The following is a 19289-nucleotide window of genomic DNA, read 5'->3' on the forward strand; positions in this document are numbered from 1 at the left end:
AAATCAATTACTGCTAACAGCATAACTCTGGCAGCACAGAATTTACAGCAGGCTGCAAACGCAGCAGCGAGAGAAGGTGCCGAGCTTTTGCTCTGCCTCAGCAGCGCTGCTGCTGGCGACCAGGCTCAGCAGCTCGGGGTCACCTGGGCTGCTCTTGGTCACCCTTTGGGCAAGGGGACAGGCCTGCAGCTAATGAGGCATACAGACTGGAGGTGATAGAATTCCTTCAGAGCCTACAGAATACCCCAAGGCTTCACAGGAAAAAAGTGCTGGTGGCAGACTATGCCCACCAGCGTGTGATGCAGTCACAACTGTTTTGACTAAAAATGCCATTGCAGAACCCATGGTCAAAACATTTCATAGCTTATTCCTTTTTCTCTCTCCCTTCTCCCATAATCATCCTATAGCATTTTTGATGTCTATCCCTGCACAAACAGCATTCCTCAAGAAAACAGAAGAACAATTTAAAACATCAGTTACCTCATTAATGCAACAGTAAGAAAATGATACCTGGTTTTAGTAGTGTTTGCAGTATTTTGTTTTATTGCCAATTTCAGTGTAAAGGTAAGCTGGATTCATATTTTTCATTTAACAACACTTTCTCTCCTTATATATCATCAAAGAAATCCTAAAGTACATAATACCATCCTCTATGCTGGGTTACCAGCTGATGCTTATTTTCTGCAAAACTAAAGGGCTACTTTTTCCTCATTCTGCTGTTACATACCCAAAATACAGAAATTAAATTTTTCTTTCAATATGAGCATGTATACCTCGATTTAGATAATTCTCCAGGAAATAATTACCTTATCTTTATTGACAGTGTAATGTACAGAGGTTTTATTGATCAAAATTAACATACCCTGGTATGAGCTTGGAAAATGGCACAGTGTATCACATAGACTTAATTCATCTTCTACAGAATGATTCATTATCAAATCCATTCCAGGTAACAGCACTTCAGTAATTAGTCCTCAGGAATTAATGAAGTGACTAAAACCATAAAATAAACTCATAGTATATTTTGAAATTTATTCATAATGTGGACCTTTACTTATCTACAGTATAAATGTATACATCTATATAATAAAATAGTTGTTCTGTTCCTTATAGCTTTTAAAAATCACTGAAAAAATTGAAATTAATCACAATTATGATGTCAATAAAGAATTTCAGGCTATCTAAAAAGGAACAGCACTTCCATAGAGTAAGATCATCATCATCAGGTGTTTTTTTTTAGAGCAACAATCTAAGTATGATTTACTGTAATCTTTTGGAATGAAGTGAGTTTCAGCACTGATATCATAGCTTCACCCCACTACCATATGGAAGCAATTAAAATACTGATGAAGACAGATTTTATCTCTTCAGAGATAGCTGAGGACAAGCTGTCAAAATAACTGTGTCCTGAATTATTATTACTAAGCCAAAACTGTTAATTAAGTACATTAGACAAAATTTAATGATCCCAGTCTTCGTACATGAAAAATTTTCTATAAGGCATTGACACAGATTCAGAAAGAAATAAGAAACTTCTGCTTGTAATTTCAGGATGCCAGTTTCCACCAAAATAATCCAGCACTTTGTATTTCTCTAGGTAGAAGAGATTTTTTGGCCACATCTTCTCCATTCTGCAGGTGTCCTTTTGCCTGCTTTCAGAAATACATTAATGCTGGGAAGGGAATTTTACTCACACTGTTCTTCCCACTCCTGGTCATCGTCGCTGTGCTGACTGTGCTGCTGAGCTTGCTTGAGGCTCAAATACAGCTCCTTTGCCCGGATTTCTTCCTGCTGCCTGATTAGCTCCTCACCCTTCTGTCTTTCCTCTTCTTCTCTTTTCTAGAGAAAATGAAGTAAGCCAGAAGTGACTAAGAAGGAAGAATGTGCCAAAAGTTGAGACACTGCTTCAGTGGCTTCCTGTCACAGAGTAGCTACATTACTTTGGACAAATCACTGTCTCTTCTAACTTTGGGCTTCTCACCTATCACCACAGGCATCATTGAATTTTCCCACCTCTTAGGAATTTCTGAAGAGGGTACATTTTGAGACCACAGGTAGCACAGGAATGAGAAACATAAAAAGCATCTAAGATCTGAAAACTATACAGAAAACATTTTATCACGTGGCACCAAGGCCTGTGCTATCCCTCCAGGTTTGAGTCCACGTGTACCCCCACTGAAGATACTGCTGCCTGCAAGCACTACACACATCATCCACAGAGCCTTAGAACTCAGTAACTGATTTACTGCTGTTCTTGGTTTAGCAACTGTCCCAATGTGTCATCAACACCAACACAGGGAATAATATTTTCCAAAAATCAAGATCACTACATTCTGGAGGAAAAGGCAGATCCTTCAGCACCCAACAGTCACTTTGCAAAATGTAGCTAAGAGTAACACACCAAAAAAGTTCCCTTCCAAGAAAGCCTTAAAAGAAATGAAAATCTGATGAAGATTGCTTCTGCAGCTGGCCTCACTCATGTTATCAATAACACAGGAGCTCAATTAATGCAGAAGTAGGAATCTGTATCTGTTTTCCAATGAATTTTCCCAAATCCCTTTGAAAAAAGCAGATTTGAATCATATAGTTTAATTGAAGCCCACAAAAATCCCCAAACTGAACTTTATTAAGTGCTATTATATTACTGAAATAACTTGAATTACAAATAAGAACAGTTTGTATTTAATTTTATAATGGAACCAACGCTATACCCTTATGGGTAACAAAATTATAGGTAAGAATTTTTTTATAAATCACTGAATAAAATCACCCTGAATTACTGTCCTAGTTACCTGACCTAAACTATAAGTAAGGGAAACCCAAAGGAGATTGTTGCAAGATGTTAATCCTGTGAAAGTTCCAGGGTGAAGGTTAAGAGTCCAACCCTTAATATTCTACAATTCTATGAACAATACATTAGGCTGATCTTATTACTTCTGAGAAAGAAAAGCCTAGTATTGTTCTTCAGTCAATTCTAATGCTAGTATCTTGGATTATTTCTAAAATCATCCTCCCATTGTCATTTCCTGGCTCCTAAAAACATGAGCTGAGTGGACAGTTCATTATTTTTGAAAAGTCAATGCTTTTAGACAATACTAATTTCAAAGAGCAGCAGCTTCCTCAGGAAAAAAAAATATCTTTTTTAATATCTCTATAGAATTAGGGATTGCACATTTTAGCTGCTAGTAAATGGCTCTATTCTCTTCTTCAAAAAAATATGAGAGCAGCTGTTCTTTATTCTTATGAGGAGAATATTTATTCACTTAGCTTCACTACCTAAAATAATTCAATACCTCTAGGCTATCTTTCAGGAAGATGGACAGACACAGAAGTAATCCTGGGTTATCAGAATGTTTTCTATCCAAGATCTTAAACCACAAGGTAAACATAAAATAGAAAAGAGGGAAAAATCAATCTCACAGCAGTTTCCCTGAATCCCATAAGAGTTGGTACATTTGGGCTTGGTTTTTAATGTAGCTGTTTTTGAAGCATTTCTAGTGAAAAACAAACAAAAAGCCCATACACACACATGCACCAAAAACCAGAATTAAAGCAGAGTTTGAGTTCTTAATGGAAGGCAACAATGCCAACTAAGAAAATCCTACCTTTTTAACTGAGAAGGAGATTTAAGTCAAAGAAGAGACAACAACAAAAACTTAACACTGGCACTTGATTCTGAACTCACCAAAACTTTTTCACACAATTTTCCTTTTTACAGAAAGAAAAGTTTTAACTTCCATGTATTAAATTAGTGCATGGATCTGTATACAGGTATATTGCTCAACTCCTTAAAGGTGCGTGTGAGAAGAAACAATCCTTGCTAGGATGACACAGGAAAGAACACTCATCCTTTTGTCAAGTATGACTAAACAGTGCGTGTTTGTATTTAAAATGAACAACAACTGAACTTTCAAATTTACTCCACTGGGAGAATACAGCAAGCAGTTTGTCTGCTTCTCCCCATGAACCCAAAACTGCACATCAGAGCTGGGAGTGAAGAGCTGTAATACCTATAAACACCACCTTCTGCCTGACAGTTGAGAGAGATTGTACTCTGTGCCGGTCCCTTTCAGCTCTTCCAGAATAATTAGGAAGGTGACAATTCAGTACAGAGTTGAAAACTGTTGAGAAATACCAAGCTGCCAAAAAACATTGCACTGGCAATTCAACAGGCAGCAGTAATCCTCTCCAGCCTTAACTCCACTGGAGAATCTGAACATGCTAAATGATCTTATCTGTTCTCTGGCAGTTGAGAATTTACCACAAACTTGTTTCTGTCTATGGGTGTCTCACCATGTTTGACATCTTTACTAAGGGCAGCTCTAAATAATATTTAATATTAGCCATGGTTAAGTTCTAATGTTTCAGTCCAAAGCAGACAAAAGGAGATTAGGTTAGCATTTCGTTTTTGCTGCACAAAGATTTTAAAAATACACTGAGGAAAAGGCAAAATAGAGCAGTGGATTTTCTTACAGAGGAAAACTGGGCTTCTGGCTGCCACAGCTCTTGGGGCCTTTCTGGGGAGTCTTACAGGATGCAGGGCAGCTGAATGACCACCATCCTGCTCAGGGCAAAACCCACAAGATGTACTTGCTACAACAGCCCTCTCTGAAGCAAATAATGCCTGAGATTCTCTCAGTGCTTCAGGCTGGCAGGAAGTGTCTTTGGCGGCCCTGAAAGCTGCAGCCAGCCAGCTGCACTACAGCTGCAGTGAACCTCCTGAGCCCACTCAACAACCACCCACTCCAGGGAAGCCATTCAGGCCACCTAACACCTCCTGAGCCCACTCAACAACCACCCACTCCAGGGAAGCCATTCAGGCCACCTAACACCTCCTGAGCCCACTCAACAACCACCCACTCCAGGGAAGCCATTCAGGCCACCTAACACACAGCTGAGAGCCCTTAGGGACTCCCTGCTCTGAAGAAGGAAATCTGGAAACCCCAGGGACCCCGGCTGTGGGACAGGCTGCTCTCAGCAAGGCTGACACAGCCAGCCGAGTTCAGAGATCAGACTTCTCTGCAAACCCACCTGACAGGTGCCAACAGAGCTCTGAGTAATGGCAGAAATATGTCCATCTCCTTCCCAGCCTTTTTCTGAGAAAATTCTCTCACTTGCATCAGAAAAGAAAGCATTTGCAGAGGCATTATTTTCTTCTCTACTACCAGTGTCTCAAAAGGAACACAGGGTTTGCATCAATTCACTGTGCATGTATTTGCACAGAGACAAATGTACTAAATGCACTCATGCCTTATGCAGGAGCTACAAGATTTCAGCCATGCTTTATGCAGAAGCTGCTGTTTCAGCCATGGATGTGTCCCAGGACATGCTATTCACACATACAAGGAGGTAGTAGCACACTCCAATTCACAAAGATCCTGTTTTCCATGAGCTGGAAAACAAAGCTCAGGACTGGGAGAGATCTGACATTTACTGCACATGCTGGAACAGATTCTGCTCGAGTAATTTGCCATAGATTCAGTGACCATCTACTTAAAGTTTGTCTCTGGATCGTAGAGACTTCATAGCTTGAATTCCTAAAATGTAAGCTACCCTCATCAGTGGCTCAGATTTTCCCATTTATCCATAGAAAACATCTGAGCTTTGCTAGGTTTTACCAGCAATCCAGAATAAAGACAGTGGCTCCACCACAATCATTACTGATGTCACTGAGGAAGAGATGTTTCTTTAAAATTAATATCACAGTTACTGAAAAGTAGGATAAAGAAAATCTGAAGACCCAGTTTCCAACCAAAACTAACAGCTGCCTCATTTCCAACATTGTTCAAGAGACAACTGCATAGGAAAAAAAATTGCTGAACTGTGGCCACACAAAACAAAATGAAGTATTACTTAATTATTGTAATTGCCACTGAAATAACCCAACTAAGGCATTTTCAGAATGAATTGGGTGCCAAACCCCAGCAAGAAGCTGTTGTCGTATTCCTAGATTCTAAATATGCTGTCTTTGGGAAAGAGTTCAATGTTTTCTTGGCACAGCAAAGCACAGAGCTGAAGTTACAGCTTATTTGCACTTAGAGATAAGTCCCACTCAAGTGCTTGACGTTTACTTGGAGACAAGAGTTTTTTTTCAGATCAAGACAGAATGCTCGCTGCTATATCATAAGAAGCCCACAGTACTCCAAATGGCAATGGTGACATTTCACTGTATTCCTAAACTCTACATCTGGCAGCAATTTTCTGAGGAATCAGGTCCACAGCACTTGGGGGCACAGTAAAGCATTCAGTCATGTGTTGAAAGCTCATCCAAGCTCAATAGAAAGTGTATTCTTTCTACTGAGCATAAGGTCAATTAGATATTTCCTGAACTGAAGCACTAATTGTTCTGTTCTCTGAAGGTTGATTCTCAACCTGTCTTCTTTGATGAGACACATTTCATCTCCCGGGGAATTTTTAAGAAGCAATTTAGCTCTGCTGTCAACTGTGCTTTTATTATTAAATTTGGCAGATATCTGATGTTGTCATAAGGACAGCACTTTACTATTAATACTCTCTTGCTTTGTGTAGACCACATGAAGAGTGAACTGAGAGAAGATCTCTTTTATTTCTAAACATAGCTGAAGGATACCCACCCCTGGCTGGATGACACTCACATCTTTAATTTGCCTTAGCTCTGCACATTGTTCAGACTCTTAATGACAGTTACTGATAATCGCAGAAAATTATGCCTATGATCTCAGAGCCTTTGTGAATTAGCAAAAAGGTTAATGACAGTAATTGGCTCTCTTATTTGTCCTTTGCAATAGGTGCATAAAAGAATAGCTGTCCTTAAACTGCAAAAATAGAATAGTCAACGTTTATATTCTAGCATCATAAATTAAAGGCATTTCTGCTTAAGAAACACCAAGGAAAGCAATACTTTTCTAATAGTGTTGGAAAAGGAAATAGGGATCATCATTCACTTTGATAGGTGAGATATCATTTATCTACTGCAGACAGCCCTAACATCCCGTGTTAGGTCAAGAAGAATAAAAGCATCTTAAAAAGGAGTGTTTGTGACACAACATGGTTAGAAATTAAACATGTCAGCAGAAAGAAGAGAGTTTCAGTGTCCCAAGTCAAACTGCTTCAAGAGGATGAAGCATTAGCAGAGACTGAACTTTCCATACCTCAGTCTGGAGACCTTTTTAAACGTTGGTCATCATCACAGAAGGATGATTACCAGTGCATTAAATATTTTCAACCTGTTAAAGTGGGCTTGCCTATTGATCTGCATCAAATTCCACACACTTCTCTTCATTCTTTCAATTACTTCAGTCATACATCAGTAGATTCATTAATTCATCTTTTCCCAATACCATAGTTCTATTCATTTCTTGTGGTTGGATGTGGATGCCAGAAACACAACTTTCTTTTCCTGTCTAGGTACCTATCCACTCATTCAGCTTGTAAATATTTCATGTACTTCTTCCACTGTACAGAGTCATTATAAAAGAGCAAAATGGGAAGGAGAAGGAAAGCTGAGTGAGCTTAAATAAGTCAGTGGGCAGCAAAGCTACCAATTCCCCCATATTAGCCTGTGAGATTCACCTGCCTTTGAAATGCCTTCACTGTTTTGAAGGAGTCCTACAGCACAATGTACAAAATCTGATCTTTCCAGAGCAAGTAACAGATAAGCTGCTTTTCTGAGTAGCAAAGGAGTGGTGTCAAAGCACCAGGAATCAATCCTGCATTTGGATGTCTGCTGGTGGAACCCTATGTCAGTTCAAGTCTCTCCTGACAGATCTCAAATTATAGACCTAACTGAAGAGCCAATGCTGAAAGTGGAATTAGACTCTGTTGCTGGATTAATACAGGAAATGCTGGGAGAACACACAATAAAGGGCATTAAAAAAAAAAAAATCACTGCATCATATCTTGTTTCCAAACCAATTCTTTAAGCCAAAGAGCTCCTTTCTGCTGGGTTTTGTTTTAAAAATTTTGGTCGGTTTATTTAAATTTTTGCAAATTCTGTCTTCAAATCCTTGATTTATGATAAACCATTGGGAAAGAAAGGGTTTCTGTTTCCTTGACAGAATAAATATGTTGGCAACTTTTTGAACAGAGATAAATCCCGGCCAAAGTCAAGTAATTGAAATTCAAAGTAGAAACTGAACCATAGTCTCATCCCACTTACAGCAGTGTTCCTTGCTCCTACCAGGCACACAGCTGGAGAGCAGATGCCTGCTCATGTCCTGGGAAACAGTGGAAACACAGATCACTGTGACATTACCTTTCCATCAATATGAAAATAAGCAGAATTTGGTGCCATTCCTTTTAATTGTATCAACAACTGAACAACTAGTTTTCCTTAGTAGAAAACTATGAATACTGGCCACTGAAAGTCTCAGAAGCTGCTCACCCTGCTCTTTGAAAAAGTCTCTTTGAAACAAAACAGTAACAGTGAGCTTGTGGACATTTACCCCACCAAGTGCCCTGTAAATCAGCCACAGAGATAAAAGTGAACACTGTATCAGCCTTTGTTCAAGAGGGCTTTGCTTGCCAGAGAGCAGAGGAAAGAGTGTTTAATGAGTTGCTCTGCTCATTATTCATACATTAATAAAGCACTTGAAAGGTATACTTTCATTACTCATTGACATCGAATTTCAAAGGCCCCATTCTCTCCTGTGAACCCAAATGAATTGTGCAAAGGTAAATCAGCAACTCTGTGCAGCCTCCTCTGCAGGAGCTGCCCTGGCTTTGTGCTCCACAAGCACCTCAAACCCCAGGCCCACAGTCTGCAGAGTGGCAATTGGCTCTTTGCAATCAAACCACATAAACTTAACACCCAGTTTTCAGCATTCCTCCTGTCACAAAGGGACAAGGGGAAAAGTCTATCCCCACTTTCCACACCTTAAGTCACTGCACCAGGACAGGAAAAAGAGACACAGCCAGCTGTCAGCAGGGGAGAGGCATGTAGATGGAAGTTACTGGATCCTCAGAGTCATTTTCTACAGGCCTCCTCCGTGGAAACTCAGCCTCACTAATCCCAGGCTCAGAGGACTGTCATGACTTCTCTGCACACTGAAGCCATTATACTTTACTTTCTCAATTTTAAACATGTTTTTATCTTTATCAAGTAATATGAAAAGGGTGGACAGAGGCTTTTCCTATTTAGTTTTTAAATTGCTATTTTCAACTAGAAAGTGGAAAAAAAATATTATTTCAAACAAACATGAAAATACTGTAACTGAGCTCATAGAAAGTTCATTATGAAGTCAATAAAAATCAGGCAAATGAACTCCTCCCAGCAAAGCCAACTGGACTTTTCCCATATGTTGAGCAGGGGAAGGATCCACCCCTTCTTATTTTGAAGGAAGTAGTGACACAATTTTGAAGCTCATTATGTGAACAAAATCATCCAAAATACACAGAATACATTCAAGCAAACTAACTTAAAATGAGCTCTTTCCCAATTGTGCATTCCCCCCCCCCCCCCCCCCAGTATGATTCACTCAGCACAGCTGACTGAACAATTCTGTTAATGTGTGAGCTGAATAACCAGTTTGATTGTTCTGGCACTTCTGAATGAGACCTGTAATTTTTTCTCATCACTCACCCAGCTGTTCTGGTGAACACCATGTAGCTGTATATTCCAGAATGAAAAATTACAACTCTGGATTTTAAAGCTGATTAATAAACATGCACTGAAGGTGACAAGAACTGTGAGTCTATATGAAAACACTGTTAAGAAAACCTAAATTGCTCTATACAAACCTTCAGTTCCTCCTGAATTTTTTCTTCCTCCAGTTTGGCTGCTTTCCGATCCTCCATTTCTATTTTCCATTTTTCTGCCACTATTCTGGCTTTTTCGTGAGCCATAGCATCACGGAATTTCTTTGTTATTTCAGCTTCCTTTTGTCTCCTTCAGAAAAGGATGTGAAAATAAAAATTTAATGCACTAATTTTCTTAAATTGAGGATCAATACTTACTCACTGGTTACAACAAATAATTAGCATAAGACTTCATGGAAGGATGCAAGCAAAGAATTAAAATGCACTTAATGAGAGACCTATCAGAAATCAGTTTTGAAGAAACTATCCAGAAAGCAGACAACTTACAATTTTTGATAAATTACTAATTAAATAGCACCTTCTAAGTTAGACAAGTACTTCTTGGATGTCTTTAAGTCATACCTTATATTTTTCTATCAGTCTAGCAAAGCATGATTGGGAATTTATTGCCTATCAAGTATCAGTATAAATTTCTCCCAAATTCTTATGCTAGATTGTTTATTAGTACTGACAATTTAAAAAGAATTCAGAGCACAAGTTGAATGTTTTAATCCCTGCTTAAATATGCAATCACTCGATCAAGAAGAATCTCATATGAAAAAGGCTAATATAGAATAACCTGATACTTAAACAGTCACTCTTCAGTGCTGCACTACAAAGGCAAGTGTGTGAGGCAGGTGGCCTAATTCCTAACAATATCAAGCATTAAAACACTTTTGAATCTCCCCCAAACCTGGAAAAGGCCCTGCTAGAAACAACAGCATGGTGCTTTGTATAATCAGTTTTTGAACTGCTGGAATAAGAATTAATATAAGCAAAATGGAAATAAAACCAATTTCAAAAAGGATTTTTTGTACCAAATCCCCATTGTGGGCTCAGAACTGTGATATAGCAAACATATTTAATTTAATAATCTCAAAACCAGGCTGCTTCATTTTTCTTTATTTACAGGCTAGTCAACAGTTTAGCTGGATTCCCAAAAGAGAAAAAAGTTGGCTCCACTTTTTTTGTGAACAAAGGGTTTTGGTTTTCAATACTCAAAAACCACAAAATTCCATTTTCAACATGCTGAAAAACTAACAAAACGAGTGAAATCAAATGTTCACAAAACATACTTACCAGTTTTACCCACCATTACCTGCCACCTGTCTACAAGGTCATTTCTCCCATTATGCCAAGTGGACCCTGAATTCAGACCCTTAAATCCTCACCATAGTTCTTCTGCCTCCTTCTGTGCCTGCTGCCTGGCCCGCTCTGCTATGAGCTCCTCTGAGATCTGCTCGTAGGGTTTGTCACCTGGGGCTTCTCCCATCACCCAGACCCAGACCTCACCGTCCTTCCCCCGCAGCCACTGCACGTGTTTGCCATTACCTGCAACAGCCACCAAGAACAAGCCAAGATATAAACACTGCCTCAAATCCTATGTAAACAGAGATTAAAAGATGGGAAATCTGCTATTTAGAAAACATTAAGCTTGCAGTTTACAATTCGGAAGAAAACATTGCTCCGAGGTTCAACGAAATCTTCAGGTTTGACCAAATCTGGTCAAACGCTGGGGCAAAAAAATAAAGGGGTTTGTATGCTGTGGATCACACAATCTTTAAAGACTCGCTGTCCCACAAAAATAAAAGTTATTACTTCAGGCATGCATTTCCCAGAATTCCAGTATTATAATCCCTTTTTAATTGTTTTATTTTCTTGCTTCCCACAGAAAGAGATGAAAGAAGAGCATGGAGAAAGAGATGGGGCAAAACCAATAACCAGTGACATTACGCGACTAGCAATGCTTTGTGCACAGAGAATGTTGAGTGTTGAGCATAGAGAGACTTCATGGGAACACCTTCAAAGAATCCAGGAATTTTCTGCTCCTACTGTGTGAAGCAGGAGATTCAGGGAGCCTGCATACTCGGAGCACACCACTCAGTGCTGCCGAGCCTGTTCTGCTCATGTAGGCAATTGAAAGGGATTAAATTTCTGCTTTGGTTTTCATGACACAAACTACACAAAAATCTACAGTTACTGTGTTGACAGAGTGATTTTAAGGATATCAAAAAAAGCCTGAGAGCTCTTTACAAAACAGACTTCATTTGGTGAACCACCAAGTACAAGAACCAACTACGGGACTACAAAGGGCACTAGATTAGATCCGACCTGAATACATTTTAATAGTTATTTACACTACCTGGCTTAGTGTGGTTTGGTCTTTTCCTTCTGCTTTTATACATAGAACACTCAAATATTATAAGCATTTTAGAGATTTGTAATAAGGAATTTGTAGAAACACCTCGTATGTGTCCATTTCTATGTTTTATTTCTTGCAAATTTGTTGAAACTGTTCTTCACAAAATGAGACTGCCACAAAACCATTGCCAAGATGGACAATGCATTTATTTTAAAGAATCCAGGCTGCAAGGCCAAAAAGGGTAGCAGTTTGTATCATTCCCTGTACATTACATCCCCTAGATTTCATCCCCTCACCCAAATATTGATATGAGAAAATTGTGCATCACGGCATAGCTTCTAAAGGGAACCTTGTCTCCTTTGAAAACAAACACAAAGACAGGGCACCATTTTCTTAAGTAGTTTTTCTCCAGTGTTCCCATGAGAGTTAAAAAAATCCCCACGTCCTATTTGAACAGGCAGGCTTTGCTCCCGCTTTTCCTCCATCTCTCTCTACTAGCATCAGCTTAGCTACTCTCACCTTCAGCTACCACTTGTTCTGCACGAGGACATATCCATTTAACCAGATTAAGTTTCCCAATGCACAATCAATAAAGTGTTTCTGACATCCCAGGCTGAAGGGAGAAAGCTGCAGGAGGCAGTGGAGTGGGGTTGTTGACAGCAGGCAGTGTCAGCGCCAGCCCACACTCACCAGCGTTGACAACCCAGACTGAAGGCAATGAACGGATCGAATCTCGCCATGAAAGCTAATATTCTATATCAAATTTGAAAATGTAATTTATACTAATCCCCAGCGTTGGCCTAACGGTACTAACTTCAAAGAGGGGTGGAAATTTAAGCTAATAGTGTTTTCCTTCAATAACTCTCAAAAGCATTTGCTCTTTCACAGTCTATCAGATTATGTCTCAGGTTATAAATGTGAATGTATTTCATTGTGGTTCTTATTCTGTATGTTTCTGTGTTCCTGTCAACCCAGCATTTATGTTGTATTTTTTGGATACAGAATTAGAATACCATCTGCTGAGACCTGACTGGCCATATCACTATTTGCCTGCAAGGTTTTCACCTACTGCTTTTTATGGTAAAGTATCTTGAAAAGTATGGAATAACTTCCCAGGACTACTGATCCCATATAACCAATGGCAGCTTCTGTTTTAAAAGCATTCCACGTCCTCTTTCCTGTGAGGAATCTGAATATCCTAGTTGCTCTCCTTTATTTAGTACTGTAAAGAAAACATTGCAAACAACACAGCTTGTATTAATTGATCTGTACCATAACTGGTAGATAAAAAATACTACTCCCGGTTTGAGACAACTTCACTACTTCAGTTAATTTATGAGCTTATCAGATGGAGCCAGGAAAAAAACAAAAAAACAAAAAAACCACCAAAAACTTTTCAGGTAAGCAGACAAATTTTATCTTTGCCTCTCTCAAGGTTTTCTGTGCCAAAGGTTTATTAATGTGTTTCTCAGAGGCACAACTTACCCATTGCAACCCAGCCCCATAAAACAAGTAGCTGGTTTGTACACATTTCTTGAGAAATTGTTCTCTTTCTTCTTTTCAAACAATGGATCTTTTTTATAAAGTTCTAGCCAGTAGATGTATAAACTCCTTTGAAACCACCAGTATAACATATTTTTGGTTCAGCACTACACACAGTACAGAACTCTACTGTATATGCGTAAAGTACAGTTCAACTATAGTCCAAGTTAAAAAATCACAGCGGTATTAAATAATCTGGCAATTTTAACCTTCAGCATTAAACAGATAGACCTCCACATATATTATTTTAAAACAATTCAACTTGAGCATATATGCTTTAATTCAGGTTTTTCTCTAGAAAAAGACAACCTTTTCACATCCAACCACCGATTTTACTTCAAGAAATTACTCCCATGCAAACCTTCCCTTAAACCTATGCTCCCATAAAGCTGGGCTTTACTGTGCAATCTGATCATAAAACTCAGTAGCTTCTTAGCACAAAATAACATCAAAAATGAGTGTGCAGAAAAAAAAAAACACCTCAGGGAGAAAATCTGGCACTGTGAAAACAGAATTTCTGCCACACAAAAAGCCTTTGCAGCCTGAAGAATCACATTCACAGTGAGAGGGTTAGCTCTTCTAGGCTAATGATATTGGTCTTGCACTTTTAAACTGCAGAACCTATGGCAAGATCAAAGATGAAAGTACTGAAAATTATTTTCCCTAATACTTGTAGGAAACTAGTGTTGTCTGCTTTGCAAGCAGAGAATTACCACTATTGAGGGCTGATTATAACAAAATAATTCCTGCTTTAAAGTACCTCTTGAGTATTAATTTCTTTCTGCAAAATAAGACGTTTTGTTAATACACTTTATTTCCAAATGAAACAGAAATTAAAAAAAAAAAAAAAACAAACAACGAAAAAACCCTATAAGTCCTGACTAAACAAATTTGAAATGTAGGTGAAAAGGAGGCAAGAGAATCCCATGTTTCCTGTTCAGCAGCAGGCTTCTGAGCACAAAGTCTAATGCAGAGTCAGGAAACAAAAATTAAATCTCTTAAGCCCCAGTCTTGTGCCTTGACCACAAAAGTACTTTTCTCTTCCTGGAGAGACTGTGGCAGGCTGCAAATAATAACCCTTAGGAAGCAGTGGACATCAAAATTAGGCTGGATTGGAGAGTAGAAATGGAAGTATTTTAGAAACAGGCACTGCTTTATCAGGAAAACTTACTAATTTACCAGGTCTTCTCCATCCCTACTTTTCAGATCAATGATTTATCAGCTTTAATATTTCACCATTTTTAACTTAAAACAACTCTGTAGCACTGGAAGAAGACAACATAAACTCTTGAAGTTCTTTTTACCTGAAGCCCATCCATGAATTAGTATCTCACATGGAGTTCCTCCAAACCTACACCTATACTGCTCTGAGACCAGTAAAATGGCTTCTGGATATTGCTCCTTACTCCAGACAAATGCCAGGTCAGAAAATGCAAAATCAGGTCTCTCAAATTTGCAGCACAAAGGGATCACAGCAAAACCTTTCTTGGAGACCTAAAGCCAGAACCAACAGCAACTGAAGCTTGTACATACGAACACACAATCAAATATAAGACCAAATCATGTTTTCCATTTGTCTGTTATTTGCACAGTCCATTCTATAACAGCAATGAAAGTGTGAAGCAATGCCCTAGAGAGCAGTAGGAAACTCAAGCTCTCACCTACAAGAATTACAAGGCTCTGCCAGCAGCGCTCCTGATCTCATACACAGAGTGCTGGAGGGCTACCACGAGCTGAGCCACGGGGCACCACAGGCTGCCCTCGGCCTTTGTGCTGCCCCAGGGTCAGCAGGGCATTGTCACATCGTCACTGCCATGGCTGGACACTGCCAGGGAACACTGACACTGCCTGCATACCTGGGGACAGAGAGAAGCACCACGGCCAGTGGGGATGGGAGGGGGAATCCCAGCTGTGTGCAGAGCTCAGGCCACAGTGGGTTCCAACCCTATCAGCTCAGAGCTCCACGTTGTGCCTAAGGCTTGGAACAAACAGAGATACACCAAGGAGACCTGGGCCTCACGCTGCCTCTGCTAACCAGAACAGAGCAGCTGAGCCACCCACTGGGTGCAGGAGTTTGATGGGTTCTTGGGCTCCATTTTTACATCTCCAAATAAAAGTGCTTTAGAAATAATGGTAATTAAACAAACAGAATACTTCTGGAGTCAGCTTCCTTTCTCCAAACTTGTTCACCATTGCTTTAACAGTTACAGAATCCCCAGCAATCCCCATTTGTGATCCATCCCCAGTGTTTACAAGAGAACTACTCCAAGGGGCACTAGAAGCCTGATTTGGTGTCAGGATTCCCAGCTGTGCCATCAGCCAGCCACAGTCTGCCTGCTTAGTCCAGCAAAATGACAGAGAGCACCAAGCACCCCTACTGCCTCACTGTGGTAAGGGATACCACAGGCTGTAAATTCAGAAAATTATGGGATCACTGGTTTATAATCTCAGAAACAGGGGACAGCATTCAAAGTCTGCTGAAAGTTTCACTAAAGAATCTGCTGTTTCCATGAACAGCCTTGTTTGTCTGAGGTTGGGCTTCCCACCATAATTCTTCTGCTTGGAAGCTACAGATCTCTGCAGTAGCAATTGAGCATCCTTCCTCACCCACTGAAAAGCTTTGTAGTCATACAAGGATCTTTTGACTCTCTATAGAAAACATGTCTATTCTTCTCTGTCTGGGCTAGAAAAAAACTCCTGAAATTTATTATGCATCTGAAATAGGCTGCATGTGCATTAAAAGCTGATCAGTCTTTTACCATGGAGAGCTAAACCATTGCTTGTTGAGTTTGCTGTGTTTGTAGGGTTGTGGGGGTTTTTTTTCTTCTGCAATTCAGATATCTGGTATACTCTGGTCTAAGAACAATGTCCTTTACTTGAGATTTCTTGGCTTTCCAAGCAAATTATTTTTGCGGCTTCTTTAAAGTAGAGGCTTGAATTTTGTTAGTCTGCAGGGTAGATGAGGTTCCATTCAGAGTTTCATTAGCTAGAGGACATGTGTTGGAAGCACATTGATTAGGATGAAAATGAGGATGTGAGCTTTAGGCTGTTCTCAATTCCTTGAGCTTAGCCAATATAAGTATTGAATTATCCTTTTTTTATACAAACACACAAATAGGCACACATAATTTCACTTCTTTCTAAGGAGAAAACCAAGGAAATTACTGTGAATGTTTTTGAGAGACTATTCAAAGGACAGAATGCACTTCTCAAAACATTAACTGCTGTAAATCCATTAAAATACACACAGAATAACTAGACGGTAATGAGGAAAGTAATGAAAATAACATCATCCCACAATAAACTGAAGACCTACAATTAATTTGTGCTCTACCCCCACTAATAGTCATGGGAGCATAGAATCCCTCTCTCCCCAAAATACATTCAAAAAACCCCTTCATTTCAATTCTTAAGAAGAATGGGGGAAAATTCTGCCCCTAATATTTCAATTTACACACCTTTGAATTTCAACACTGTGTTATGTGCCTTTTTATTTAGGGGAGGATTTGCAAAGGGAGAAAGAAATTCAGCTGATTACATTAATATATCAATAAGGGTTGCAGGATTTCAGCTTTGCTGAAAAATCAGCCCTTTATGGCTCTCCAGCTGCTTCCTGATCATATAACAAACTCAATCTTCTGTTTATGGAATTACAGCCTGTTACCATGGAAATAATTATGCTGCAATAAACCCCTGCAGGATCAAATAAAGGAAGAGTGACTGAAGAGAGCAAATATTAAGGGAGGAAACGGTTACTCAAATAAGACCCTGGTAATTAACAAATGTAGCAGGGATAACAGTACACAACAGTCAGAGGTAAGTGGGTTTGTGGTAGGACATGGTAAGTAAATATGCAATGTACACATATAGGTTTGCATGTTGTAAACCAAAAAGAAGAAGAAAAAAGCAACACAGAAATAAAATATCATTTATGTGGTGTCTATCCCGTCTCTTCAAAATAATTTTGTGGCTCCCTGGCCAAGGCAGAATGTTACATGGAACAATTTTGTAATTGGCCCAATTTCAACCAGGAGATAACATTGAAAACTCTTTCTTAAAGACACAGTTCTAATGCCTTGTACAATCTAGAGTCAGCGTCTTGTCTGTCCATTTTAATGGCTGACTCTTTCCCTGTAAACAGCATAAAAATATAGGTAAACATCAGAGGAAAACTGAAGGTTTTAAAATCATTCCCATCAGTATCGCTCATTTGAGATTCTTTTTCTTCATTAAAAAAACTTAAGAACATAGCACCATATTTTCTGATTCCTCATCCAAACAGTCTTGCAAAGTGTAAAAGCTATATACGGGGCTTGGTTTCTCACACAGACCTATCACAAAGCTTCCAGGTTTTCCCTCTGAGAATAAAATAAAACCAAGTCCTCCTGGCTGCTTCAGGGTCTGCTGGAAAGTCAGAGCAGGAGGACAAGCGTTCTGTGTCACAGAATGAAGAGAGAACAATCGGTCATTTTCTGCAACAGGCTCTCCTACTTAATGCAGTGTGGCAGGTTTGCATTGGCTCCTTTTGTCAGGCACACAGGACCACAGAAGCAGGAAGAACGATACCCTACAGTGAGGTTTTTTAGCACCACAGCAAACAAGTGGACTCAAGGGTTATTGAACTGACATCAGTGTCTGGCTAAACCCACTGCTGACTTGAACACATTGAGTTTTCCTGTACCTTCCAAATCCTGCTCTCAAAACCTGGTTCCTTTGCCCTTGAATGCTTTAGTTATTTATGTTAAAAAATGGCAAAATCAGCAAGAAAATATTGAATTAGCTTGGGCAAGTCCCATTCTCCCCTTGGCTGCAGTTCTGCCCTCTTTCCACATCAAGTATTCATGAGTGTGCAGGCAGCACAACCTCGTATCATTACCGAGGAGCGGAGGCAGGGAGGGAGCCTGAGCCTGCCGTGTCCAGGCTGGCAGAGGAGCACAACGCTGCAGAGAAACACAGGAATGCCCTCCATGCCAGGGGCTCCACTAACACAGCCTCTCTCAGACATGTCCCAGGCAACAGCAGCACTGAGGGCTGCACGTGTGCAAGAGAAGGCCCCAGGTAGGGAGCAATATTCTGCTGTCACTTTTCTGCAAAACAGAGAAATCAGCTGCAGGCCAAGATACGAATCCAAAAAGCACAGACTTACGGCTGCTCATAGGAAGGGAGAGAAGTCCTCCTGGATTTGTTCCATCTGGTACATATCTAGGTCATACAGCAATTGGAGGTCTCTTGTTAGTACTGGGTTCAGAGAATAGAGTTTAGAAGCTGCTGTCTAACCCTACCTCAGCACTCAGCCACACCAGGCACGGGCCTTGAGCAGCTCAGCTCTGGCCCAAGGTACACAGTACTAACAAAGCTGCAGAATATCTCAAGCTGAGTGTTACATTAAAAGTTATCCAATGACTTCAAATTAAGTGGCTCAGTCCCCTAAAAAAAATTGTTTTAATGTTCTTGCTCATGTTCTCTTGTTACTTTTCCGTCCATATCTGAATTGAAAACAAAGGACAGGACTCTACAGAATTCAAGACCACATAAGGCCAGAAATTTCAGAAATACTGAAGTCTGATGTCTCTGGTTAGACCCATATCCAGTGATACAGGGAAAGAGACATTGAACACTGACAGGAGCTCGTCTCCATAGGAGATAAAATCTTAGCTAAGCATTACCAGGGTCTGTAGAGGTCTGAGCATAAATGAGGAATACATTTCCAAGTTCAAAGTCAGAAAAAAATGTCACTGCATGCACACCCATTGAAACACATGCCCACTCACTGGCCTTCCTCTGACACTGAGGTATTCTCCAACCATCCAGTTGGGATACTTGAAATACT

At 39.8% G+C, this 19289-nt stretch overlaps 1 protein-coding gene across 2 annotated transcripts in view; it reads right to left on the reverse strand.

The window, feature by feature from the left end:
- The window catches only part of SH2D4B (SH2 domain containing 4B), a gene marked incomplete at both ends in the record, with an annotated part of 58830 nt that overhangs the window by 34779 nt on the left and 4762 nt on the right, over nucleotides 1-19289 (reverse strand). For both annotated transcript variants that reach the window (XM_082286343.1, XM_082286342.1), the window contains 3 exons: nucleotides 1695-1839; nucleotides 9718-9865; nucleotides 10947-11106. In XM_082286343.1, coding sequence (XP_082142469.1) covers nucleotides 1695-1839; nucleotides 9718-9865; nucleotides 10947-11106 — 453 coding nt within the window. The remainder of the gene's footprint in view (nucleotides 1-1694; nucleotides 1840-9717; nucleotides 9866-10946; nucleotides 11107-19289) is intronic.

Source organism: Coloeus monedula, assembly GCF_965178545.1.
Source record: "Coloeus monedula genome assembly, chromosome: 8".
Taxonomy (NCBI): domain Eukaryota; kingdom Metazoa; phylum Chordata; class Aves; order Passeriformes; family Corvidae; genus Coloeus; species Coloeus monedula.